The sequence below is a fragment of the Zalophus californianus genome, chromosome 6, assembly GCF_009762305.2.
Source record: "Zalophus californianus isolate mZalCal1 chromosome 6, mZalCal1.pri.v2, whole genome shotgun sequence".
Classification (NCBI taxonomy): domain Eukaryota; kingdom Metazoa; phylum Chordata; class Mammalia; order Carnivora; family Otariidae; genus Zalophus; species Zalophus californianus.
Window position 1 is genome coordinate 112522312 of NC_045600.1, and position 21808 is coordinate 112544119.

Below are 21808 nucleotides of genomic sequence, written 5' to 3' on the forward strand. Positions count from 1 at the left end.
GCCAGTGGGGAAAGCCCAGTCCCATCCCAGGGTCCAGTGGGAGCCCTTGGCTGGGCGGTGTGCCCACAGAAGCCAACTCAAAGCAATTTCCTCCCTAGCTGGTAGACCAGATAAGGGTGTGTGTGGAGGGGGTGGGAGTCATCTATTTGGTCTCCTAGGGTCTGCCTCCCTGCCCAGGAGACTGAGTACCCATGTTCAGTTCAGAGCCCTGACCTGAGGCCTCCTGGGGCCTCTGTCTACCCCAGGGAAGGGCCAGGGTGAGAGCCTGCATGACCAGTTCTGGGTAGCCCAGAGGGTAGCCAGGCCAGAGAGGCAGTGGAGACAGAAGCTCTGGACTGAGCTCCCAGCATGTATGGTGCAGGGACAGTAACAGAAGCACTTAGTTTCTATTCCAGGGCTCACTCTGCAGAGTCACGGGCAAGTGTGCCAAATTCTCCCCAAATACTATGGCCCCAGGGACCAGGCATCAGGAAGCAGCAAGGGTTGTTCCAAGGGGGCAGGGGTCTGGAGACTTGAAGCAATGCTGGAGACTTGTCTGCTTTTAATGATAGTCTAGCTGCAAGTTCAAGATAAACGGAAGGCTAGGGGGGGTCTTCGGGACTGAGGGAGCCAACATGGTCCAGAAGTCTGCCCGGAGGTCTCTAGGGTCCACCCTCCGGACCATGGTATTTCTACTTGGGACAGAAACCAGGAGACAAGCCTGTGAGGGCGTTCCAGGAAATCTGCCTCTGTTCTTCCTCTGCAGCCGCTCAGAGGGGCCCCAGCCCCCCACCCCCACCCCAACACTCTCCATGCCTGAATGTCCCATAGGTACCTCAAACCCAACCCATCACATAGAACTCCTTACCCCACCCCTCGACCTGCTCGGCTGCCCGCCTTCCCAATCTCAGCTGGGCATCATCCCTAACAGAGGGACAGACGACAGAATCAAAGTCATCCTGCTTTCAGGCCACCTAAGAATGCAGGAACCCAGAGTCAGGAGGCCCAGTTCCAACATCCTACCACTGGGCCTGACCGACCTTCTGACCCTATTCCTCATGGACAAACAGGAATGATCAATCCCGCCTGCTTTACCTTGCCACTAGGTGTGAGGAGCCAATAAAATAAAGAGTAAAAAATATTTGGGGGTGCCTGGGTGGTGCATCCGGTTAAGCATCCGACTCTCGGTTTCGGCTCAGGTGGTGATCTCAGGGTCGTGAGTTCGAGCCCCAGATCAGGCTCTGCACTCAGCGTGGGGTCTGCCTGAGATTCTCCCTGAGGGGATTCTGCCCCTCCCACTTGTGCTCTCTCTTTCTCTCAAATAAATAAATGAATCTTTCAGAAAAAAAAGTATTTGAAAAAAGTAACACCCCCCCCCCAAGAGGTATAGAGGGTTACTCAGACAAATGACCTGCGAGGGGCATTTATCAAACCATCCACCAGGCTTCCTGCTAAGTGTCTTATAAACATCATCTTATATAAACATCATCTCACAACAATCCAGTGAGGATGATACCCACTCTGCAGATAAGAGACTGAGGCTCAGGAAGGCAAGGTGGCACCCAGGTCACAGAGCCAGGCAGTGTGGAGCCAGGATTTTAATTGGGTTCTCACGTGTGTATCCTAGCTTAAGCCCCCGGGGCTTCCAGTGCACCAGGCAGGGACCCCTCATTGCTGCGAGTCCAGAGAGCTAACTGGGCTCTGCTCCAGCTCCACCACAGGCCTGCTGCCCGCATGACCTTGGGCAAGTCACGGCCCCTCTTCTGTCAGCAGGAATAATGCAAATTCTCCTAGGCAAAGAGAATTTCTGCCATGGAGTGATGCTGCCGGGCTGGCATAGGGACTTCTGCAGCACAGGTCTTTGTGATACCTCTGACCCCAATCTGCCAGCGCCCCGACCATCAGCCGTGTGTGCCACTGCTGGGGCCCAGGCTGCCGCTGGGGTGGGGTGGGGGCTTTGTGTCCTGAGCATGGGAACTTCCATCCAACCAACCAAGCAGAGGGGTCCTGGGGACCAGAAGACCGGCAGTGAGCCGTGGCAAGAAACGTGCCTCTGCAGAAGCTTCCCCGGGCTCCGGCCTGCTCTGGATCCCAACGTGGGCGGCCTCACAGAGCACACCTACCCTCCACGTTGGCACCTGCAGGCCAGCCTGCCTGCCGCCGCGGCTGAAAGGCGTTAAGTTGTATGGTGGCAGACAGAGACAGAAGCGCTTGCACGGTCACCTGCCTTTTTCCAAACTGCAGCTCACAGTCCTCCTCTCTTCCTCCCACAGATGACAGCATTCAGCCTGTGGCTGAGTTAGTTTTGTTCAGAACGGTGTTGGCCCACCCAGTTCTTTTACAATTTTTTATGTAGTTTCTGGAGCCAGTGTTCTGCCCACAGCCCCTAGGATCCCTTTACAGTTCGCGCGCACACAACTCCAGGCTCCTCGGATGCTTTTCACTCACTACAGCTAGCCCCTGGGGCTGTTTGTCAGAGACCCACCCCAGGCTGCTGGAAGATGCTTTGCCTGCTAGCACCGAGGGCGGAGAGTGCCCTGAACCGAGGACTGCCAAGCAAGGGGATATAAAATTTCCAACTCTTTGCCCGAGGTGTGAGGTACACTGTCCCCAGAGCTCCCCACGGCACTTTGCTTGGTGTCACCCTTATTTGGCTTCCTTCCTTCCATCCCCTGTCCCTCTTCCCCATTCCCTTACCATATTATTCCTGGAAACATTCCCCACCTCAGCCCCGCTGGGGACAAAAAGCTACTTTCAGGCAAATCCTCACCTCAGGTTCTGCTCCGGAAGAACCCCCAGGACACCTGAGATAGTTGCCAACAAAATTGGCACAAAAACCCATATTTCTGCTTCTCATGATCAATCTGTAGATCTTGCAACCTGGGCCTATTCTCACTTGGCAACAAGTGGCTACAGTGGAGTAGAGGCAGACGGAAGATGTATTCTTCAGTTTTCCCCAGTCCACCACACTCCCTACTGCCTCCCACTGGCCCTTTTCACCCATTCACATTCCCTGCCTGGCCCCTCAAGGCTCATGAGTTTGCCTTCCAAACAATATAGGCCAGTGGTTAACAGTGCAGGCTCTCAGGCCAGGTTCACCAATTACTGATTCTGTGATCTCATATAAATCCCTTTCTGTCTCTTGGTTTCCTTAAGTAAAACATGAGTACCACTACAGTTGTTAGAGACTTACATGGGATACTGACTGTAAAGTGATGTTCATAGTATCTAGCACCTAAGAAGTCAAGAAATTACTACGATTTGTCCTCTTGGAGAAGATGTGCCTGCTACCATCTGACAGCCCAAATCCAACGATCTGAGATTAGCTGCTGGCCCCCCACTCCCCCTGTGGGGAAAAATACCCCTTCCCCCAAGAGGTTTGGGTCTGGCCACTCACCTCTTCCCACTGGTGAATGTATCGAATGAGGCGGGAGAGACGCAAGAGGCGCAGGAGGCTGAGGATCTTGGTAAAGCGGACGATGCGCAAGGCCCGGGCGGTCTTGTAGACCTCTGAGTCAATGCGTGTCTCTACGATGAGGAAAATGTAGTCCACAGGGATAGAGGAGATGAAATCCACCACAAACCAGCTTTTGAGGTACTTCATCTTAATCCGCTGCGGGTCCAGGATGATCTCGGTGTTGTCCTCCACCACGATCCCTGTGCGGAAGTTGAGGACCAAGTCGATGAGGAAGAATGTGTCCGACACCACATTGAAGACGATCCAGGGTGTGGTGTTCTCATCCTTGAAGAAGGTGATGCCCACGGGAATGATGATTAGGTTTCCGACCATCAGCAGCAGCATGGTCAGGTCCCAGTAAAATCTGCCCAGAGACACAGGGGTCAGTTGCCAGGAGGACAGAGAGAATGAGTTACAGACTATGAGAGAAAACTCCAAGGGAGAGCACGTGCGGAAGAGGGAAGTCTTGGGAGGTTCTGAGTCACTGCGTGAGATAGGCACACGGGTACCATGGGCAAGATATGGAGATTGGCACCGAAAGGCTCTCTTTTCCCTAAGGATACCCTCTGCCTGTCCCTCTGTCTGCTCCCCAGTGACAAGCCTCCCACTCCCATCCCCGCTCCCCAGCAGGAGTCAGGCTGAAATGCAAACCAAACAATGATGTCCAGAGAGAAGTGTGAAGTTGTTTTAGCAGCAGGAGTAGTTCGCCCCACAACACCCCAGGCTCAGGCCAAGCTGCTCCATCCTCCCTGAGGGTCAGCTATGGCCTGAGACAGGCTGGTGGGCAGATGTGCTACAGACCATGACCAGAGAGCAGGGTAGGTCCAGACACATGGCGGGTACCTGGGTGGCAGGAGGCCTGGATACAGCCCCAGCTCTGTCACTGACATGCTGTGTGATGTTAAGCAGGTGCCCTCCCTGCTCTGGGCCTCAGTTTCCTCACTGTGCAATAAGGGGTGGGGCCTAAACACTCCATCCCATAATTGTGATCTGGCCCTCACCCACACTGGCTTTCTGGGGTCCCCCTTTAGTCTATCCCCTATAGTCAGAAAATGCTTGTCCATCTCTCTCCCCCAGAGGTTTGCATTCTAACACAGGGTTGGGGAAGGACAGTGAAATCTTCAAGGGCAGGAAGCGTTAATGAGGGGATTTCAGGCACTTGTGAGGTGTCCCTCAATGCAGTGGAGTGAGATCAGTGGGGGCTTACACTATCATTTCTCCTAAGGTGTCAAAGCAACTGCAAGTGCTTCCTGAGGGAGGTGGAAAGGGCCCCTCAAGGGCGAAGCCACCTGGCCTAGCAGGGGCCCCTCTGGAGTGTGCAAGACAGCACAGGCAGGCACAGACCCCATGTCTAGAAGGTATGACCAATCAATCCCAGGGACCCTGCCTGAGTACCAGCCACCCCGGGGCTGGCCCAAAGATCTAAAACCTGCACTGCACAGCTATTTCCCTTTGCTATTAATTTAAAGAGTTACACAATGACAGATAAAGGTATTAAGTCAGGCAGAAATAAGCATGTCCTCTCCCAAGAGAAATAACCTTTCAGCCATCTTTAATTCTTGACTGTAAGAAAGCTAGGAGGGAGGAAAGAGACAAAAAGACAAGCTTCCCTCGAGTCTTCAGAGGGTCCCATTCCAAAACCAAAGTGTTCCTGCCAGAAGAGTTCCAGGTTTGAAAAATAAATATTACTTCACAGCAAATTGCTTTCTTTGCCAGATTCAAAATGGCGCTATGAGTCAAAGAGAACAGGATCTGCCTCACTGAAGGTGGACGAGACAGCTGTCCCACACGACACAACTCAGGGAAGGGCAGCTTCCAGAAGGGCAGCTTTGGACAGCTCCTTTAAAAGCCAAGCTGTTCAGGGCCTCAAGACAGGACCTCAAGTCAGAGCCTCTCAGGCTAAAACCTTCTCATTCTCAGGCTGGTACTAAGAGGTCAACTTCAGCTCCTTCCCTGCCCTACAACCCACCACCCTTTCTCCAGCCCCAATCCCCCTATGCCATCTGGGAGAACCCAACCTAAGATCCAAGTACCCACCCCAGCCATCACACCCACCACACAGAAGACAGCACATCCTGCTAATGACGCGTGAGCCCCAGAAGAATGGTTTCAGCTTCTATGGGATGTTCCTGAGCTGTGTACACTCTCTACACAGCCTCATGCATGTCATTCAAAGACAGCTGCAGACACACATTAGAAGCCACAAACAGGTATCCCCATTCACACAGTGTGCAAACACCCCTATATACACATGGTCACCATTCCCTTTCATTTCATCTCTTGGGGAAAAAACAAAACACAACTGGCATTGAGAGGCTACTGAGGGCCCCATGGCCCTCTGCACATAAAGCTAATAATACACCCAGGCTAGAGGAGTTTCTAAAATTAACAGAGCGGGAGCAAGGCGGCTGGGAATGCTGACTTGGGTAGGCCTGCCACTCCAGCGGGTTTCTACACTTTCCCCAGCTCTAGTTCTCTCAATTACAGACCAAATTTGAGACAGTAATTAACAGGAGAATGTTTGCATTTAGTGGTCTTCATAAAACCAAATTACACGAGGCAAAAACAACCATTTCCTGGCATTCTGACTAATTATTTCAATCATGAGTTTCCAGATGCTAAGGGATATTTCTGGTGCCTGATCCAGGCTGGGGTCGGAATGCTGGAGCATTCCTCCCCACAAACCACTATCCTGGAGCATCACAGAGCTAACCAAAAGGCAGCATAATATGGTGGGAAGAGAGGCTTTCAGAGCCAGCCATCCTGGGTTCAATTCTTGGTTCCATCATTTACTAGCAAGTCACTTAATCTCTCCATGCCTCAGTTTCCTTGTCTGCTCACTGAGAATAATAATGGTACCTAACTCAGAGTTATAAGAATGACATGAATTGATATTTGCAAAATGCTCTGACTTATACCTACCTATATTACTAAATGAGTCAGTAAGGAACTCAAGTCAACAAATTCACAGGAAAGAGACAAGGAAGGAAGATGAAATCTTCCAGGGCAGAGTCAAAGCAAAACATCTACTGGGGGTGGGGGTGGAAAGGAGCTTATAATGGTTCTGGGAGAGTCCGGTGGTGGAAGTCAAGGACCACAACATTCTGTGAACAGTCAGGCAACAGAACCAGTCTACCTTGGCAGACAGATGACCTGACCTCAGGGAGCTCATGGTCTAGTCAGAATACAAGGCTTAGACAGAAGACAAGTCGGGCAATGATGGAAGAAACCATCCCAGGCAACAGCCCAGGCATGGCTTCTGGTGGCCCAGAAGGGTGAGGCGAGAAAGTGCTCCTGGAGGACCTGGGCTTTGGGAGCTGCCCTTGGCCTTGGACACTACCTCTCCCCTTACTTTTGCATGCAGGTTGCACAGATTCCCAAAAGCAGGGCCAGTTGAGAGCGGGGAGGGAGAAGGGAAGGGGAGGCGTTCAGCACCGCGGACAGCTCCTGGCACCTGCCAGCCCTCCCTGTTCTGCTCTTCTAGCCAGGGGAAGTTGACAACAGCCTCCCCACTGCATCTTCTGCTCCTGGGCTCCTCTTCTCGCCAAGCCCAGTGATCAGAAGCATCTCAAGTGATTCCTTAATGTCCTGTGCTTTTTTAAGGGGCTCCTTGGTGACTGAATTCATAAAGACTCCAAAACATTTCACATGTATCAAGCACTTAACTTTGTGTTTCCCATGCATTATTTCATTTAATCCTCACGCCAGCACTGAGGTGGCTGCTAACATCTGTATTTTGCAGATGATGACACTGAGACTCAGAGAGAAGTATCTACCCAAGATCACACAGCTAGTGAGGGACAGAATGAGATTCTGAGAGGTCTGGGGGGACTTAAGAGCCTGGCTGCTTAGGATTTTAGGCACCTCGGTGGGATGTAGGGAGGGAGACCAGCCTTCTTGACACCTCTATGTCACACGGGGAGGTAGCCTATCACACCGGGTGTAGACAAGAGAGGAGAGAGAGATGGGGCCAGATGGTGACTACCCTTATAGTGGTAAGCACTATACATTATTTAATGTCTAGAATTGTTCAATCATTATGGAATCGCACCTGAAAGTGATATAACATTGTATGTCACCTCTACTTCAATAATAAAATTTTAAAAAGAGAGAAGAGAGAGTTGTGAAGAGGTTTGGAGGGATCCCATCCTTCTGGTGTACTTCCTGGCTGGGGGAAGTAGCACAACTTTCAAATATTAAAAGCATCCTGGTCACCCTGGTCAATCGGGCACAGTTGTGCTATCCTGTAAGAGGGGTCTGTGGAGGAGGGAACAGTAACATTTCCACAACATTTCCACAACTGGATGCCCCATATTCCCCCAGCACCTCACTGGCCCTAGAATCATTCATGGCTAGCTCTCACAATCCAGGGTATGCATCTGTGGTGGAGGGTGGCAGGCCCTGGCAGGGAAGCGAGGGACAGCCAGACTCAGACATGCTGGAGTTGGCGCATGCCTGAATTAGGGGCCTTGTTCTCTCCAAAGCCAGATGACCCGCCCCTGTCCCAGTGTTCTCTAAGCTAAAGGGAAGAGAGCTCACCCCAGTTTCAGCCCCAGGACCCCAGGCCTGTCCTCCCTTAATCCTGGACCTCTCTTCCTACCTGGCCATCCAAGCAGGCAGGTGCCTCTCAGCAAGTGGGCGTGGCCTACAGGGCAGCTTCGGAGGAGCAGGTCTCATGTGCAGAAAAAACGGAGGATGGCAAAAAGCCAAGCAGCCCTTTTACACGGACACCTGGAACATTCCATGGTTTGGTCTGAGAGGAAGGTTATGGCTGAGGGAGCTCAAAGGAGCTGAGGAAAGAGAAGATAGGAGGCTCCTGACCCTGAACTCAGAGACTCAAGGACAAGACCAAGGGCACTCTCCTTCCCCAGAGGCTGAAGAGGAGTGAAGGGTAATAAAATGGGGGCAGGAGAAGTGGAAGTCAGAAGAGGGATGGCCTCCTTCAACCTCGTCTTGTCCATACACAGCCGTGCTTGCCTTTGAGCGCATATGCTCACACACACACACACACACACACACACACACTCAAAGGCACACACACACACCCATAATACAGTTTTGTACACTCTCATCTATGCACTCCTGCTAATTTTTGCTCCCGTACACACATGCATATTTTCTTGCACACATTTTGACACAAATGACATCCACTGGGAATCCTGCCGGCTAGAAGAGAGGGTTGGCTTTTGGCCCATTCCATTTATTTCCATCCTTCAGGATTCATCTGAACTGCTACTTCTTCCAGGCCTCTCCAACCCCTCACTGATGGACCTGGGTCTGGCCTGAGCCCTGGCTTTGGACATCCCAGAACGCTGTGGCTCCCTGAAGGCAGGGGCCTTGTCCCAGACATGGCTGTGCTCCTGCCATGCTGAACTGCAGGCCAGGGTCCCCATGCTTCCTCCCAGGGGAGTGGCACACACAGGGCCCCATCGTTCACCGCTTCCCTCTTTGGACCTCTCCTAGCACCAGACCTGCATTCCCACCTGCCACCCAGAGGGCCTGCTGGCTCTTATACCCAAGTCCAAGGCTGAACACAGCATCTTCCTCCTCAGAGCTGAATGGCACACTCAGCATTTCAATCACCTGGGCTCAAAACCTCAAAGCTATCCTCAGCTGCTTTCTCTTTCCTGCAGGCCCTGCATGCAATGACAAGTCTTATCTCCCATCCTTTTTTTTTTTTTTAAGTAGGTTCCACACCCAGCATGATGCCCAGTGCAGGGCCCGAATTCACGACCCTAAAATCAAGACCTGAGCAGAGATCAAGAGTTGGGACCCTTAACCGACTGAGTCACGCAGATACCCCTTGTCTAGCATCTTCTAGGATGGCTTCTGAATCTGTCCCTGACTGCTCTGTCCTAGATCAGTTCCTCACTGTTCCTCGCCTGGACCCTTGCCCCTGCTGCCTACCTGTCTGTAGCCCCCACGTTCTTTCCTTCCAACTCACATAATCTCTGGGTTATCTTTCCAAATTTTAGGATTTCGTCACCCCTTGCTTGAGCCCTCTTGGCAGATTCCCCATGACTACAGAAGAAAGTTCAAGCTCCAAGGTCTCGCATCCCCTGTGCCCCACTTCCCTGTTCTCCCTCCTGCTTCCTTCACAGTAGCCACCGGACACCCACCCCCTGCCTCTATCTCCGTCCACATTCTGGCTCCTCCTCCTGAGAACGGCCCCTGCCTCCTGAACCCCCATCTCATGAATTCCCATCCCTCATCCAAACCCATCCAAGACCTCCTCCCCTGGGAAGTTGGCCTAACTATGCTGTGTGTCTGGGAGTGGCTGTCTCATCCTGCCCCTTCCATCAGGCACCACCTAGCTCTCCTCTCAGCCTCCCAACGAGTCATGGAAACCAGGAACCCAGGAATCCTGGTGTCTGAGACAGCGATAGGAGCGGGGAGCTCCCCCTGGGTTCCCGAGCCAGCCCTTGGTTTTCCAGGTCCAGCACAGACAACTGCCCCGGGTGACAGCGAACACAATGAGACAAGGGGAGGACGGCGGCCACTGTTTTTTGGACCCCGACTACATGCCAGGCACTGATCAGTGTACCTTATATGGATTATCTCATTTAATCCTCATAAAATCCCTGTGAGGGAAATACTATGATTGCGCCTATTTTACAGATGAGGAGACTGAGGCACAGGAAGCTGAGAAATTTGCTATATATGGTGGATCAAGAATTAAGCCCAAACAGCCTGCCCCCAGAGTCCTACTTTTCCCTTATGCAAGCTTCAGCTAAATCCTGAGGACGTCACTCTGCTAAACCCCAGGCACCTCGGAGTTGGGGGTGGGGTCAGCATCCCCCTGCCCCCCACGCTGGGGCCACTTCCTGCCTGTGCTAGGAAGGTTTACAGGATCCTTTGAGCATCCTGCCAGCAGCCATCTGCCGCTGTTCCATCTCGGGGACCCTGGTCGTGTTAGCACTTGGTTCATAGCCTTCCATGCCTCTCCAAACCCTGCCATCGTCCTGGGAGACTTCCACTCCATGTATCAACCCCAAACACCCAGCCCCTCATCGGCTTGGTGCCCTGACTCTACTGACCGCACATCAGTCACCCACTCCTGCAGCGGGGGATGGACAATGTCACCCTCTGCAGTGGCTCCATCTCTCACCCCAACCTCCTTTCCCTCCAGCTCTCTTAGCCGGTCCTGCCGAGTCTATTCTGTAGTGTCTGTCCCAGGAACCTTGAGTCACAGAATCCTCCTGCCTCCTCCCCTCCCCCGAGACGCAAGGGCCTAGCCCTTCTACCTCGCTCACCCGGTCCTTCTGGCACCCTCTTCACAAGATCACGCCCTGGATCACGGTCACCATTCACCTTTTGCATGTTTCCTGGGGACTGTGCAAAAAATCCCACAACCTCAGACCCATCCTGCTAAATATGTAAGCACCTTAGCTCCCGTGCCTCAATTTCCTCATCCGGGTTTCCATACTCAACTGGCGCTCACCCCCACCCCCCCTACCTTCCAGGAGACCCTGGGAAGCCTTCCCCACCAATTCTCCTCCAGCAGCCACTTCCAAGTATCTTCTCTCTCCTCAAAGCTCTAAAACCACTCTTCTACCCCACTCTCAGCAGATAACACCACCTTCTAGTTCACAGAGAAAAGAGAAGCCACCAGAAGTTCCCCTTCCTCTTTCTGCCACCAGCCTCTGACCCCTGCTTGCCTCTCCCTCATCCCTTCCCCCTCCTCCAGTCACAAAAGCATCAGCGACCCCTCCACCTGCCTCTTGACACGAGTCCCCTCTGCCTCCCCAGGGACCCTGACCCATAGGTTACCCCCTCTTGTATCTTCAGTCTCCCTCCCCAAGCGTCCTTTCCCATCAGCTCATTCTTTTAAGCTCCCTACATTTAAAAAATAAAATGAAACCATTCCCGAGTCCCAAATCCCTCTGCCTTACGTCTTCGCCCAGAGAGAAGCTTCCTGGGAGAGGCATCACGGTGCCGGCTCGCTCCACTTCCATTGCCTCTTCCTACACTCCTGCCGACCCCTCAGCACCTGCACAGCCCACAGGGGGCTTTGTGGTCTGTTCCTGGCTGACCCTCAGCATCACCTGACACCACGGGCCGCTCCGCCGAGACCCTAGGTTTCCTCCCTTCTCTCTGCCTCCCTTTCCTTCCCCTGGAGGGGCTCCTCTTCCCCTGCGTGACCTTTAAGTGTCTTTGTTCCTTTGGGCCCTGGCCTCTTCTCTCCCTCCACACTCTCCCTGGGTGACCTCGCCAGCTGCCAAGGCCTCCACGATTCCGCTGGCTTTCCAACCAGACCTCTCTCTTAAGCTCCACACCCATATGTCCACTTGCCGACTACACCTTTACACCTGGATGCCCCCGTCATTCTTGGCACGTCTAGATAACTAAACAGCTTCCTCCCAAATTCTTGTGCTCCCAGCACGGGTTCCTCCAGCCATCGAAATGCTCGATCTAGAAACCGGGGAGTTAGCCTCTACCTCCCTCACCTACCAACACCCAGACAGTGGGACCGAGTCTCATCAGGACACCACCCGGCCTACCCCGTGGCTTCCTAGCTGAGCCCTTGGCCTTTCCAGGACCCTGCATACTTCAGGGGCCCGGGTGGGCTCCTCATGCTCCCAGCAATCCACACTCCACACTTTGCCAAGCCCAGAGTCCTTCTGTGTTCCCAACCTGACCCAGGCCCATTGTCATCGCCCAGGCGCTTCTGAATCTGGACTCTGCCTCCTTCCCACATCTTGTCACTCTTCCTCCCCCCATCGCTCTGCTCCAGACATACCAGCAGCTTCCCATGCCCAAATGCACCACACTTCCTGTCCTCGGGGCTGGCCTACACATCAGCGTCTGCCTGGGACTCTCCTCACCATCCCTGCCCAGCCCAAGTCCCTTGTTTCAGAGGAGGCGTCGTTTCTTTGTATGCTAAGAAATCTGATTAGGTGCCCCTTATATGCGTTGCCCTGGCATAGTATTTATCACACTATGACGATATTGTGTGTTTATATCTTGTGGCCTACGCAACTCTGAACTTGGCACTGGGCCTTTTACGTGGTGGGTCCTAATATATGTGTGAATGGGTGGGTGAATGAATGCACGCACGCCTTAGGACGCGAAGCTGAGGGACAGTGGCCCAGCAGAAGCCGTATGAAATGGCAGCTCACTGAGACCCACGAGGCGTTTACAGGCCTCGATGATCTGGGTGGAACGTGTCCTGTCCAAACCCCCAAGACCCCAAGACTCCCAGGAACATCCATCAGAGAGTGAAATGCTGAAACCCATAGTGGAAAAGTCACAGAGAAGGAAGGGCAGAGCCGGCGGGGGAGGGGGGTTGGGGGGAGAGGAGGGAGTAGCCGAACAAGAGACAGGCCAGGAGAAGCATGGGGTTTGGGGTTTCTGACAGAGTGGGGTGACAGAGGGGGCTGGTAGGGGGACACAGTGGCCTCAACCTAGGCATGACTGTTCCCACCCTGACCGGAACAGGCCCATGGTGGCAGAACACCCCCTCATTAGGGGCCTGCCCTGTCAGTGGGGATTTTAAGGATTCTCCCTCCTCCTGAAACAGGAGGAGCACAGAGATCCAGGAGGTAGGGGCGGGGGAGGGGAGGAGGAAAGGGCAAGGGTAGGAAGGAGAGAGCCCCACCTTCTCCTGGAATCCCCGTGTTGCCCCACTTTGCAGACCCAGGATGAATCTTACGTCCTCAGCCCTGCCGTGTCCCCCCCAAGAGCAGAAACGATTGTTCTTCTTCTTCTGAGACATGAACACAGAGCTGGGCCTGGGGTTGGGGAGTGAGGGGCTCAAGGGCCATTCCTAAAACTGTCTACTGCTAAACGGATGGGTGGACTAAAGGCCGTTGCCAGGGGGGGAGAAGACTGCCAAAAATAACAAGTAGGAAACTACCCTAAAAGGTTAACACTGATCATGGCTATGTGGTGGGATTATGAGTGATTTTGTTTGCTCCATCACACACCTTTCTAGATTTCCTACACTCTGTTCTACTTTTAAATTCTACATTTTCTTAAAAATGGGCAAATATTTCCTTTATAATCAAAAAATGAAACCTGCCTTTAGCCAATGACCAGTGCCCCGTGCTGGGAAGAGTCCCCTCACTCGAGTCAGGAGAGAGACCCACACTGGGTCCTCGGGGCAACTCCTAGGCAGGCAGCATAAACACGCAGAAAGCATGTTAGCATGGCAGGGAGGTCAGGATGAGATTTTTTGGAGGAAGGCAGTGATAAAGGAGGGAGGAAGGCCATTTGAAGGGCAGGTGTGACAGGCAACAGAGACCACGTGCCTGCCCACAACACACACGTGGGCAGCCACACAGAAGAGCCTCCTTCCTTGTCTCCCTCCCTCCCAACCGTGAAAACTGGATCTTCGACCAATCCCTCCCTGCCCCCTCCCTGTCCAGGCTCCTGCTCAGTATTCTCTGGGGCAGAGCTGCTGCCCAGCCCTATACCCTCCCAGAGAAGCTGCTGGCCGCCTGGGAGCTGGATGGGGTCCTCCCCGCCTATGCCCTGGGACTGGCATTGTAGACTCTCCCTCCCGCTCAGGCCGGAACTCCACACCCCACAACCTTCCAGAGCCAGGCTGGGCCCACAGCTCTTGCATCTGAGGGCATAACCCTGCGATCCTCACTGCCCCCCTCTTCTGGCCCAACCTCCCTGACTTGGGGTCCCCCCCCATAACAGATGAATTGCTCTCTTCCTCCCACCTGCCTCTGGCCACTAGGCTCTATTTTTAACCCACCTCAGACTCTGACTCAGAATCACAGGGCTCCCAGGTAGCTGCTCCCTCGTCTGCCTGGGGCTGCCTCCAGAAGATTCAGAGCCAAGGGCATCTAGTGCTTGGTTTATGGGTGGGTAGCTGGGATTTGGTTGTATTTTTATTTTTTAAATTGCCTATGTGACTTAAGGAGGAAAATCTGGTTTTGGTTTTGAAGACCCAAGAAGACATGTTAAACTCCTGACATTCTGCAAAGTCCCTCCTGGTCCCGGGCTGAGGCCCTAGCATTTCATCATACGGTGAGGGCCAGTCTTGGCTATTCCCCAAGCAGAGGGGAATGAGGGCTGTCACGGACGGATTCGTGATCTTTCCATCATACAGCACAGGGCTCTGCACACAAATCACTTGGGGATTTTACCAAGACACAGACAGGGATTTACGAAGTGTGGAGTGGGGGCTGACATCTGCATTGCAAATAGGCTCCCTAATAATAGTAAGGCTGCTGGTCAGGGGACCACATGGAGTAGCCAGGCTATAGCAGACAGGTAGGGAGTTTAGGCATTCCAGTGTCTAAACACCTGGCTGTGTGGCCTCGGATAAATCACTTAACCTCTCTGAGCCTGTCTCCTCATGCGCAAAACGAGAACCCGAATCCCACCTCACAGGATTCTGGGAGAATTCAATGAGAAATATTTATAACAACGCTATGCAGTGCAAATACTCAGTATAGGCTGGCTGTTATCATCACCATTATTATTCCTGTGACCACTAAGATGCAGGTCCTGGCCTGAGGGCTCTGGGGATACTGACACGTGTGGACCGGTCTCACCACAAGGAGCTCTCAGTCTTAGGGATGGACAGACCCACCCCTACAGGGGACCTGATGATCCAGACCAGTTCCATGGGCAGATGAGCCATAAGCTGGTGGGGGCGGGTAGTAAGGGGATTGTCTGGCTCCGCAGTGTGGGCTGGGGATAGCTGGAGGGGAAATTCAGCCAGGTTTGAGCATATGGACAGAGAGGAACAGGGAGCAGCACCGCCTGCTGGGTACAAAAGCCCCAGAGAGGAGGCAGCCGGAGCGTGTCCACGGGTCAGGAAGCTCAGTGTTGCGGTTACGGGAAGGAGGCCCAAGCTACACAGCAGGAGTCCAGCCCAGGGGCCTGAGAGTCTTGGGTTCTAGTTCCCTCTCCATCTCTAACCTGCTGTGTGCCCTGAACAAGTCCTTGCCCTCTCATAATCCTTTTCTCAGTTTCCCCATTGATAAGAGAGGCTGGAGCTGGACGATCTCTAAAGACACGCCAATTCCATGAACCTCTGCAGTGCAGAGGCTAAAGAGGCCAGCCAAGGGCAGCTGGCCAGATGGAAAGCTCGCTGAGAGAAGAGTACAAACCGTGGAGAACTCTGGCCCCCTGTTCCCCCACCCAACACTGGTCTGAAGAGAAGTCGGGGGCATCCTGAACGCCAGACTGAGTAGTCCAGACTCTTCCGGGGCCGTGGGGAGCCACGAAGGTTGCAGAGGAAGAGAGATCCTCGGGGAAGGGATTGTGACGGCACAGCTGAGCATGGGCCCGGCCATAAGGAACGCCAAGATGTCAACCCAATGCTTCTCTGAAGGGCTGAGGCTTCCTCAGGAGACTTGAAGTCTGTGCATGCACAGATACGTTAATGTAAGAGTGAGTGTGCACACATACACACGTGTGCACACAGGCACACATACCCCGATGTGTATAGCAGGGTCATCTGCTCTATAGCGCCCCGAGATGCCAGGCTGCTGTGTTCCCTCAGGCTAGTGGCCTAACCTCTCTGAGCTTCACCCAACCTACAAGACTACCTGGGGAAAAATGGGGAGGCGCCGAGCAGCTGGAGCACTTGCCCGCCCAGCTTCCAGGCAGCAAAGGCTCAAGCACAGCTGCACGCACTCAGGAGACCGCAACGAAAATAGCATTTGGCTGAGGAGCAGTACGGGAGGGAAGCAACCTCAGGGTAACTTAGGTAGGAGAGCTCACCTGCTGCCGAAGGAGGGGGCACCGGGGTGAAGGGCGAAACCCGCCGGACTCAGGGCGGAGGTGAGGACGCCGCCGCGGGAGGGCCGCCCCAGAGAAGCTAGCTAAATATTCACTCTGGGAGGGTCTACGTGGCCCCCTTCTTGTTGGGATCAGGGTTCCCTGGAGGGGCCTGGGCTCCTGAAACCATGAGCCAGATGGGACTCCACTGCCTTCCATCTAGGAAAACACCATCTGACAAGGACGCGGAGCAAGGGCCATGGTCCCTAGGGTCCCACCAGCCCCAGAGTTTTATAATTTCTGATTGCTAACACAAGAAAAGGTAATGACTCCCTGGAGAGGAGCCTATCACAAATGGGCTTGGATGGCAGGCTGGGGAGCGAGCATCTCACCCCCAGGCTCTGGGGAGCCCCGAGGGGCTGAGGCAGACGAGGTGCGGTCAGAAAGCTGCAGACCATTAGCGTGGGGAGGGCCTTAGAGATGCCCAGCTCACTGGCTCCTCAAGTGACAGAAGCAGAATCAATCTGGGTGCTCCCCCAAATCATACCCGCCCAGGGGGCCGCATTGGGAGGCCCAGGCGTCCATAATCGCACAAAGCTCCCAGGTGACTCCGCAGCCGGCCAATTCCAGCTCCGGGGTCTTGGGGTCTTGCTAAAACCCAGTCCCTCTCCGGAAGCACTGTCCACTTTCAGATGAGGAAAGCAGGGCGCAGGGAGGGGAGGTTTCGGTCCGGGGTCCTCACAGCTGGATGGGGCAGAGCTGAGCATCCACTGACCTCTCATTCACCACCGACCCCCTCGGCTCTGTCCTCAGAAGCTGTGGAGGAACACAGCGGGATGATGACTCCTCAGAGCCTCTGAGACAGGATGAACAGCTTGCCGCATTTCCTTCCCCTGCCAATTCCAAAGCCCATGGCGCTGCTGGCCTGCCCCCCAGGACTCCTCCAGGCGCAGCTGTCTAGTATGACCCGCACTCTCCCTGGATCCTCACCTCTGAACTCTTCCGGGGCCAGGTCTGAGCTTCCAGGAGGGGACAATTGTCCCCCAGAAGAGATGGCTGGGAGAAGGGGGTTGGGGTCCTTTGCCCAGCGAACAAAAAAAAAGATAGCCTGATGATCCCACGGAGGCCATGATCTCATGCAGGGGGAGCAGACCAGATACCACACAACAAGCTGGGGAGCCTCCGCCCTGTCCCCCAGCACAAAGCGCCGGCAGAGCCTCCGCAGAAAGAGACCCGTGTGTCAGGAATTCCCACTGCCCCAGGAGCACAGGGACTGCACAACTCCAGGATCATGCCTGGATCAGCCTCTGGGAGGGAGGGAGGGAGGTTCTCATCAGCTCCACTCCTCAGCGGCGCTGTCCCTGCCCTGCTGGCTCAATTTGTACTAATGGGGTCAGGATTACTGGTTCAATACCTATTTGGGCAATTAGCTTTGCTCTCTTCTCAGCCTCAGACTGGGCCCTGACCCTGGACACTGAGACAGGAAAGGACTTTGCTGAGGTCATACAGCGGGACAGGAGGAGGGTTAGGAGGGCAAACTCGGCGTGGGAGGGGTGGGCAGTTACAAGCTAGGAAAGCTCAGGAGGAGAGAACCAGGGCCTCCAGGGTGGGCCAGCCCCAATGCTGCACAGACGGGCCCCAGCTGCAGCGTCTCCCCTGCTGGACCGTGTTTCTTCTAGAAGGTGCTGATGGCCCTGATGAGGCCTGTGGGTCTTTCCTGTCCCTGTGGAAGGGAAAAGCGCCCTGTATCCTCTGACGGACGATAGGGGGGAGAAGCCGGCTTTGGCGATGAGTGGCTGGGGACTCGTGTTAATCATTGACAGGGGCTGCTCCAGGAACTGCAGGGTAATTACTTCTGGGCTCCAGGCCACGCACTCAGTGACATTAATGCGGCGGCCACACCTGCCTTCCGGGCGTAGTACAGCAAGAGAAGGGGGCTGTCTCAGAGGTTGGGCAGCTGGGGCCAGGGCCAGGAGAGCTCCCTGAGCCACAGGGACCCAGGGGGAGAGGCCAGGGAGACAGGCACACACATGCAAATATATGCACACATACTCAGACATCATTAGGGTCAAGACCCAGGGCAGTGGGGAAATAGTCCTCAGGGGAGAAGCACAGAGCTTAATAAGTACAGGTCCAAAGAGGCAGATCTTGAGTAACCTGCCCTTAGTGCCTACCAACACCCACCCCAGCGCCTTAGCTCCATCTCCCAGAAACCTACTTCCAAGAAAGTGTGCAGAATCGTTCTCTCTTTCCTTCAAATTCAGCTCAGATCTGCTTCCTCCAGGAAGCCTTCCCTGACCATCAATCCGTACTGATCTACCCTAAAGAGGAGCTGAAATCCTATTCTCTTCTTTGCTGGGCGGGTAGTGACCCCGGTCCTCCATAACGGATGAGAACAGTCTTGGAATGGAGCAGCTGATCTCTGAGGGGGCATGGCCCACCCTGCCCTTAAGCTTGCCCCTCCCCAGGCCCAGAAGACTATTAGCCAGCCCCATGTTATGTATTAATTTCTGAAAGCCTTGTTCACACAGACATAACACGTCCACCCACACGGATAAATGCTTAGACAGACACAAAATCATCAGCAGCCAATTATCAGGCCCCCGCAGCTGCCAGGAGCAGACCCGCAGGCCCCGCGGCTGGCTCCGCAATTTGAGGAGCTAGGAGTGCGGTGGGGTGTGGGGAGTCCCTCCATCAAGCCAGCACACATCCCTGCCCAGCCCCGAGCACCGCTGTGCAGAAGCTGCGAGCTGGCTGCCTGGCTGGGAAGACAGACACCAGCCCCAGACAACCAGAGAGCAGAGCGGGGCACGGAGCCGTCACGTGGGAGATTTGGTGGCTTCGGCGTCGAAGGTAGTGGAACCGTTGTTTATTTATAATTTGTACTTGCCCTCCCAGAGAGGCCCAGAGGCAGCTGGCTCAGATGCTGAGAGGTGTAGGAGCTCAGGGAGCTTAGAGAAAGGGAGGGCTTCTTACAGGGGAGGGTCCCAGGTGGGGTGGGCCACATGCCCACCTTGCCCCAAGGCCTGGGGCCTCTGGGAGGCACTGGGGTTGGTTCCGAGGCTGTGTTCAAGAACTCCAGCTCCTGACCCCAGACCAAGGCCTTATCTTGGTCTCAGGTTGAACCCGGATTCTGGCCACAGCGTGGGCCTAGACTGTGGCCTCAGAGAGAGACCTGACCTTGATCACACCCTGAGCCCCGACCCTGGACACACAGTCCTGAACCAGGACTCCACTTCCTCACTTCTCTGAAGGAGGTAATGGATAAACCACGTGACCTCCTATTTCTCTGGTGGAGAGAACACAGGTTCCACTGGCTACCTGTCCCCTTCCCCAAGGAACCCTAATCATATCCAGGTGCATCAACCATATCCAGGCATCTGGATATGGTTCCAAAATCCCAGAATCTTCCATGCCAGTCAGGATCCTGATCTGGCAGCCCCAGGAGCAGAGCAACCCCAGAGTGGGGTGGAGGGTGGGGGTCAGGGCAAGCATGTCCCAGCCTCCAGACGCTGCATTTTCAGATACGGAAAGACTCCCTTCTCACTGGGTCAGCTTAAATTAAGAAGGGACTCAGAAAATACCTATCACTGCAAAATTTGGTAATGGAGCTTTGGCAACTGGAAAAAGGTCCAGTGACTGAGCGCCTGGGTGGCTCAGTCGGTTAAGCATCTGCCTTCGGCTCAGGCAGTGATGGAGCCCCGCGTCGATCTCCCTGCTCAGCAAGGAGTCTGCTTCTCCCTCACCCTATGCCCCTCCCCATATTCTCTCTCTCATGCTCTCTCTCTCACTCAAATAAATACAAACTCTTAAAAAAAAAAAAAAAGCCAAAACGCTCCAGTGACAAGACCATTCAGGACCTCTGGTTGGGGTCTAGGGATAGACTGTGGAATGTTAAAGACCTTTGCAGCCAGAGGTTACATACCCCACTGGGTTCTGATTTCATCTTTGACATGGACTTATTCTGTGGCCTTGGGCCAGCGGCTCTCTCCCTTTCCGGTTCTTTGCTCCCCTTTGATAAAATGAAGGCTTTAGGCCAGGGGTTTGCTAAGGCTTATTAAATCTCCCGTGCCAGCTCAGCCCCGTCACCCCACAGCCCTCCGCACTGATAATGTGTGGTCAAACATTATCTGCAATGTTTTCATTCTCAGGAGAATGTTTGTAATTTAGCTTTTTAAAGCTAACAAAAAAGAAGGAGCAGGAGACAAAGAGGGACAAGAATGTGTTTCGAATCCTTGGGACCAGGTTCTGGTGCTTCATCGCTGCATGATTCAGGGCAAATCTTTTTCTTTATCCCATCAGAGACTCAGTTTCTTTATCTGTAAACTGGGTATAACAGAACCTATTGTTCAGGCCACCATGTAGAGTAAATAAAATACGAGATATAAAGCTTCTAGCAGTTCGGTACCTGTTACAAATGGTTCATAAATGATGGTTACTGACCTGGGAATCCAGTCTGGTCTGGATTCTGATCCTGGCTCTAGTCTCTGCTGGGCTGAATCGAGGGTTGTAAACTCAGAAGCCTTACAAGGGTCATCAGCTCGGCGGGTGGGGGAGGCATGGACGATTCGGCTGGGTATGGGATGTTAGGGACAGTGGGCAACCGGAGAGCAAACGCCAAATGAAATGGGGCAGCCTCTAGTCTGCTCCAGCTGCCTGCTGTGGTGTGGGAACGTGGGGCCAGAGCTGCCAGAGTTTCCAATTTTTCAGAGGAAGCCCGAAAGCCAAATTTCTATGTCACATCTTTCCATTTTAAAACTGTCTCAGATTTGTTATGACACACTATGCTGCCTAAACAGAACACATCTGGGTGCTGCCTTTGGTCCACAGGGTGCTGCTTAGCAACTTCTGATCTAAGTAGTGCTGTCTCATCTTGAGCACTCTTGGTGACAGGGAGCACACCCTCGCTTTGTGCTGCTTCCACCCTGATTCTGGGCAGGTGCTGATGATGAAGAGTGTCTTTGAGTGGCCTCCTAGGCTTTGGAATCACCGATTTCCAGGGCCCTGGCAGTGCTTTCTCAGTAAAGCCTGGCTGGCAGAGAACATCCTCTCCAAAGCCAAGGCAATGCCCCTGCCCTCCCCACGGCCCGCTCTGGCTGGGAAACGTGGATTCTTCAATATCCCCTGGGCCCAAGCAGGACCGCCTGGCCGGCCTTAGTAGCCCTTCTATTAATTAGCAACTGGCAGTCACAGCTTTGTAAGAGTCCTTGAGCCAAGCAGTGTATGTGCTGGAGCTGGCTGCCTCCTTGGATATGTGACAAGCCCCTCCTCCCCACCTGGGCCAGAGGGGACTGCACCTTCTACTCTGGGCGAATTCCCCCAGGATGGCCAGTCTTGTCACAAGGGGCCACTCAGGCTGCTATGACACTGTCAGCTCCGTCATCTGTATGTGACCTGCTGCCTTCCGGGGTGGGAGGGGCAGAGAGAAGTGACAGGTAAGTCCAGCCCACGGGGGAGGCTCCTAGGCATGGTGCAGGGCAGTGGAGGGGGCATTGAGGTCCAGACAACCACCCCCCATCACCCGACAACCTCAAAGCGCCAAAGCAGCTCCTTTTACTGGATGTCTCTTCCTATTCCCAGGCAGCCACTGTCAGAGCCACCTCACACCCACTCTCCTGCCCTGACACCTCTGGACTCTCTGTCTGACATCTGTTCCTTCCCAGAAACCTCCCTGCAGCCCAGCGGTCG

At 54.1% G+C, this 21808-nt stretch overlaps 1 protein-coding gene across 1 annotated transcript in view; it reads right to left on the reverse strand.

Annotated features, from left to right (window-relative positions):
• The window catches only part of HCN4 (hyperpolarization activated cyclic nucleotide gated potassium channel 4), a 42036-nt gene that overhangs the window by 13499 nt on the left and 6729 nt on the right, over positions 1 to 21808 (reverse strand). The window contains exon 2 of the mRNA XM_027572906.2: positions 3377 to 3800. Within this exon, the coding sequence (XP_027428707.2) occupies positions 3377 to 3800 (424 nt within the window). The remainder of the gene's footprint in view (positions 1 to 3376; positions 3801 to 21808) is intronic.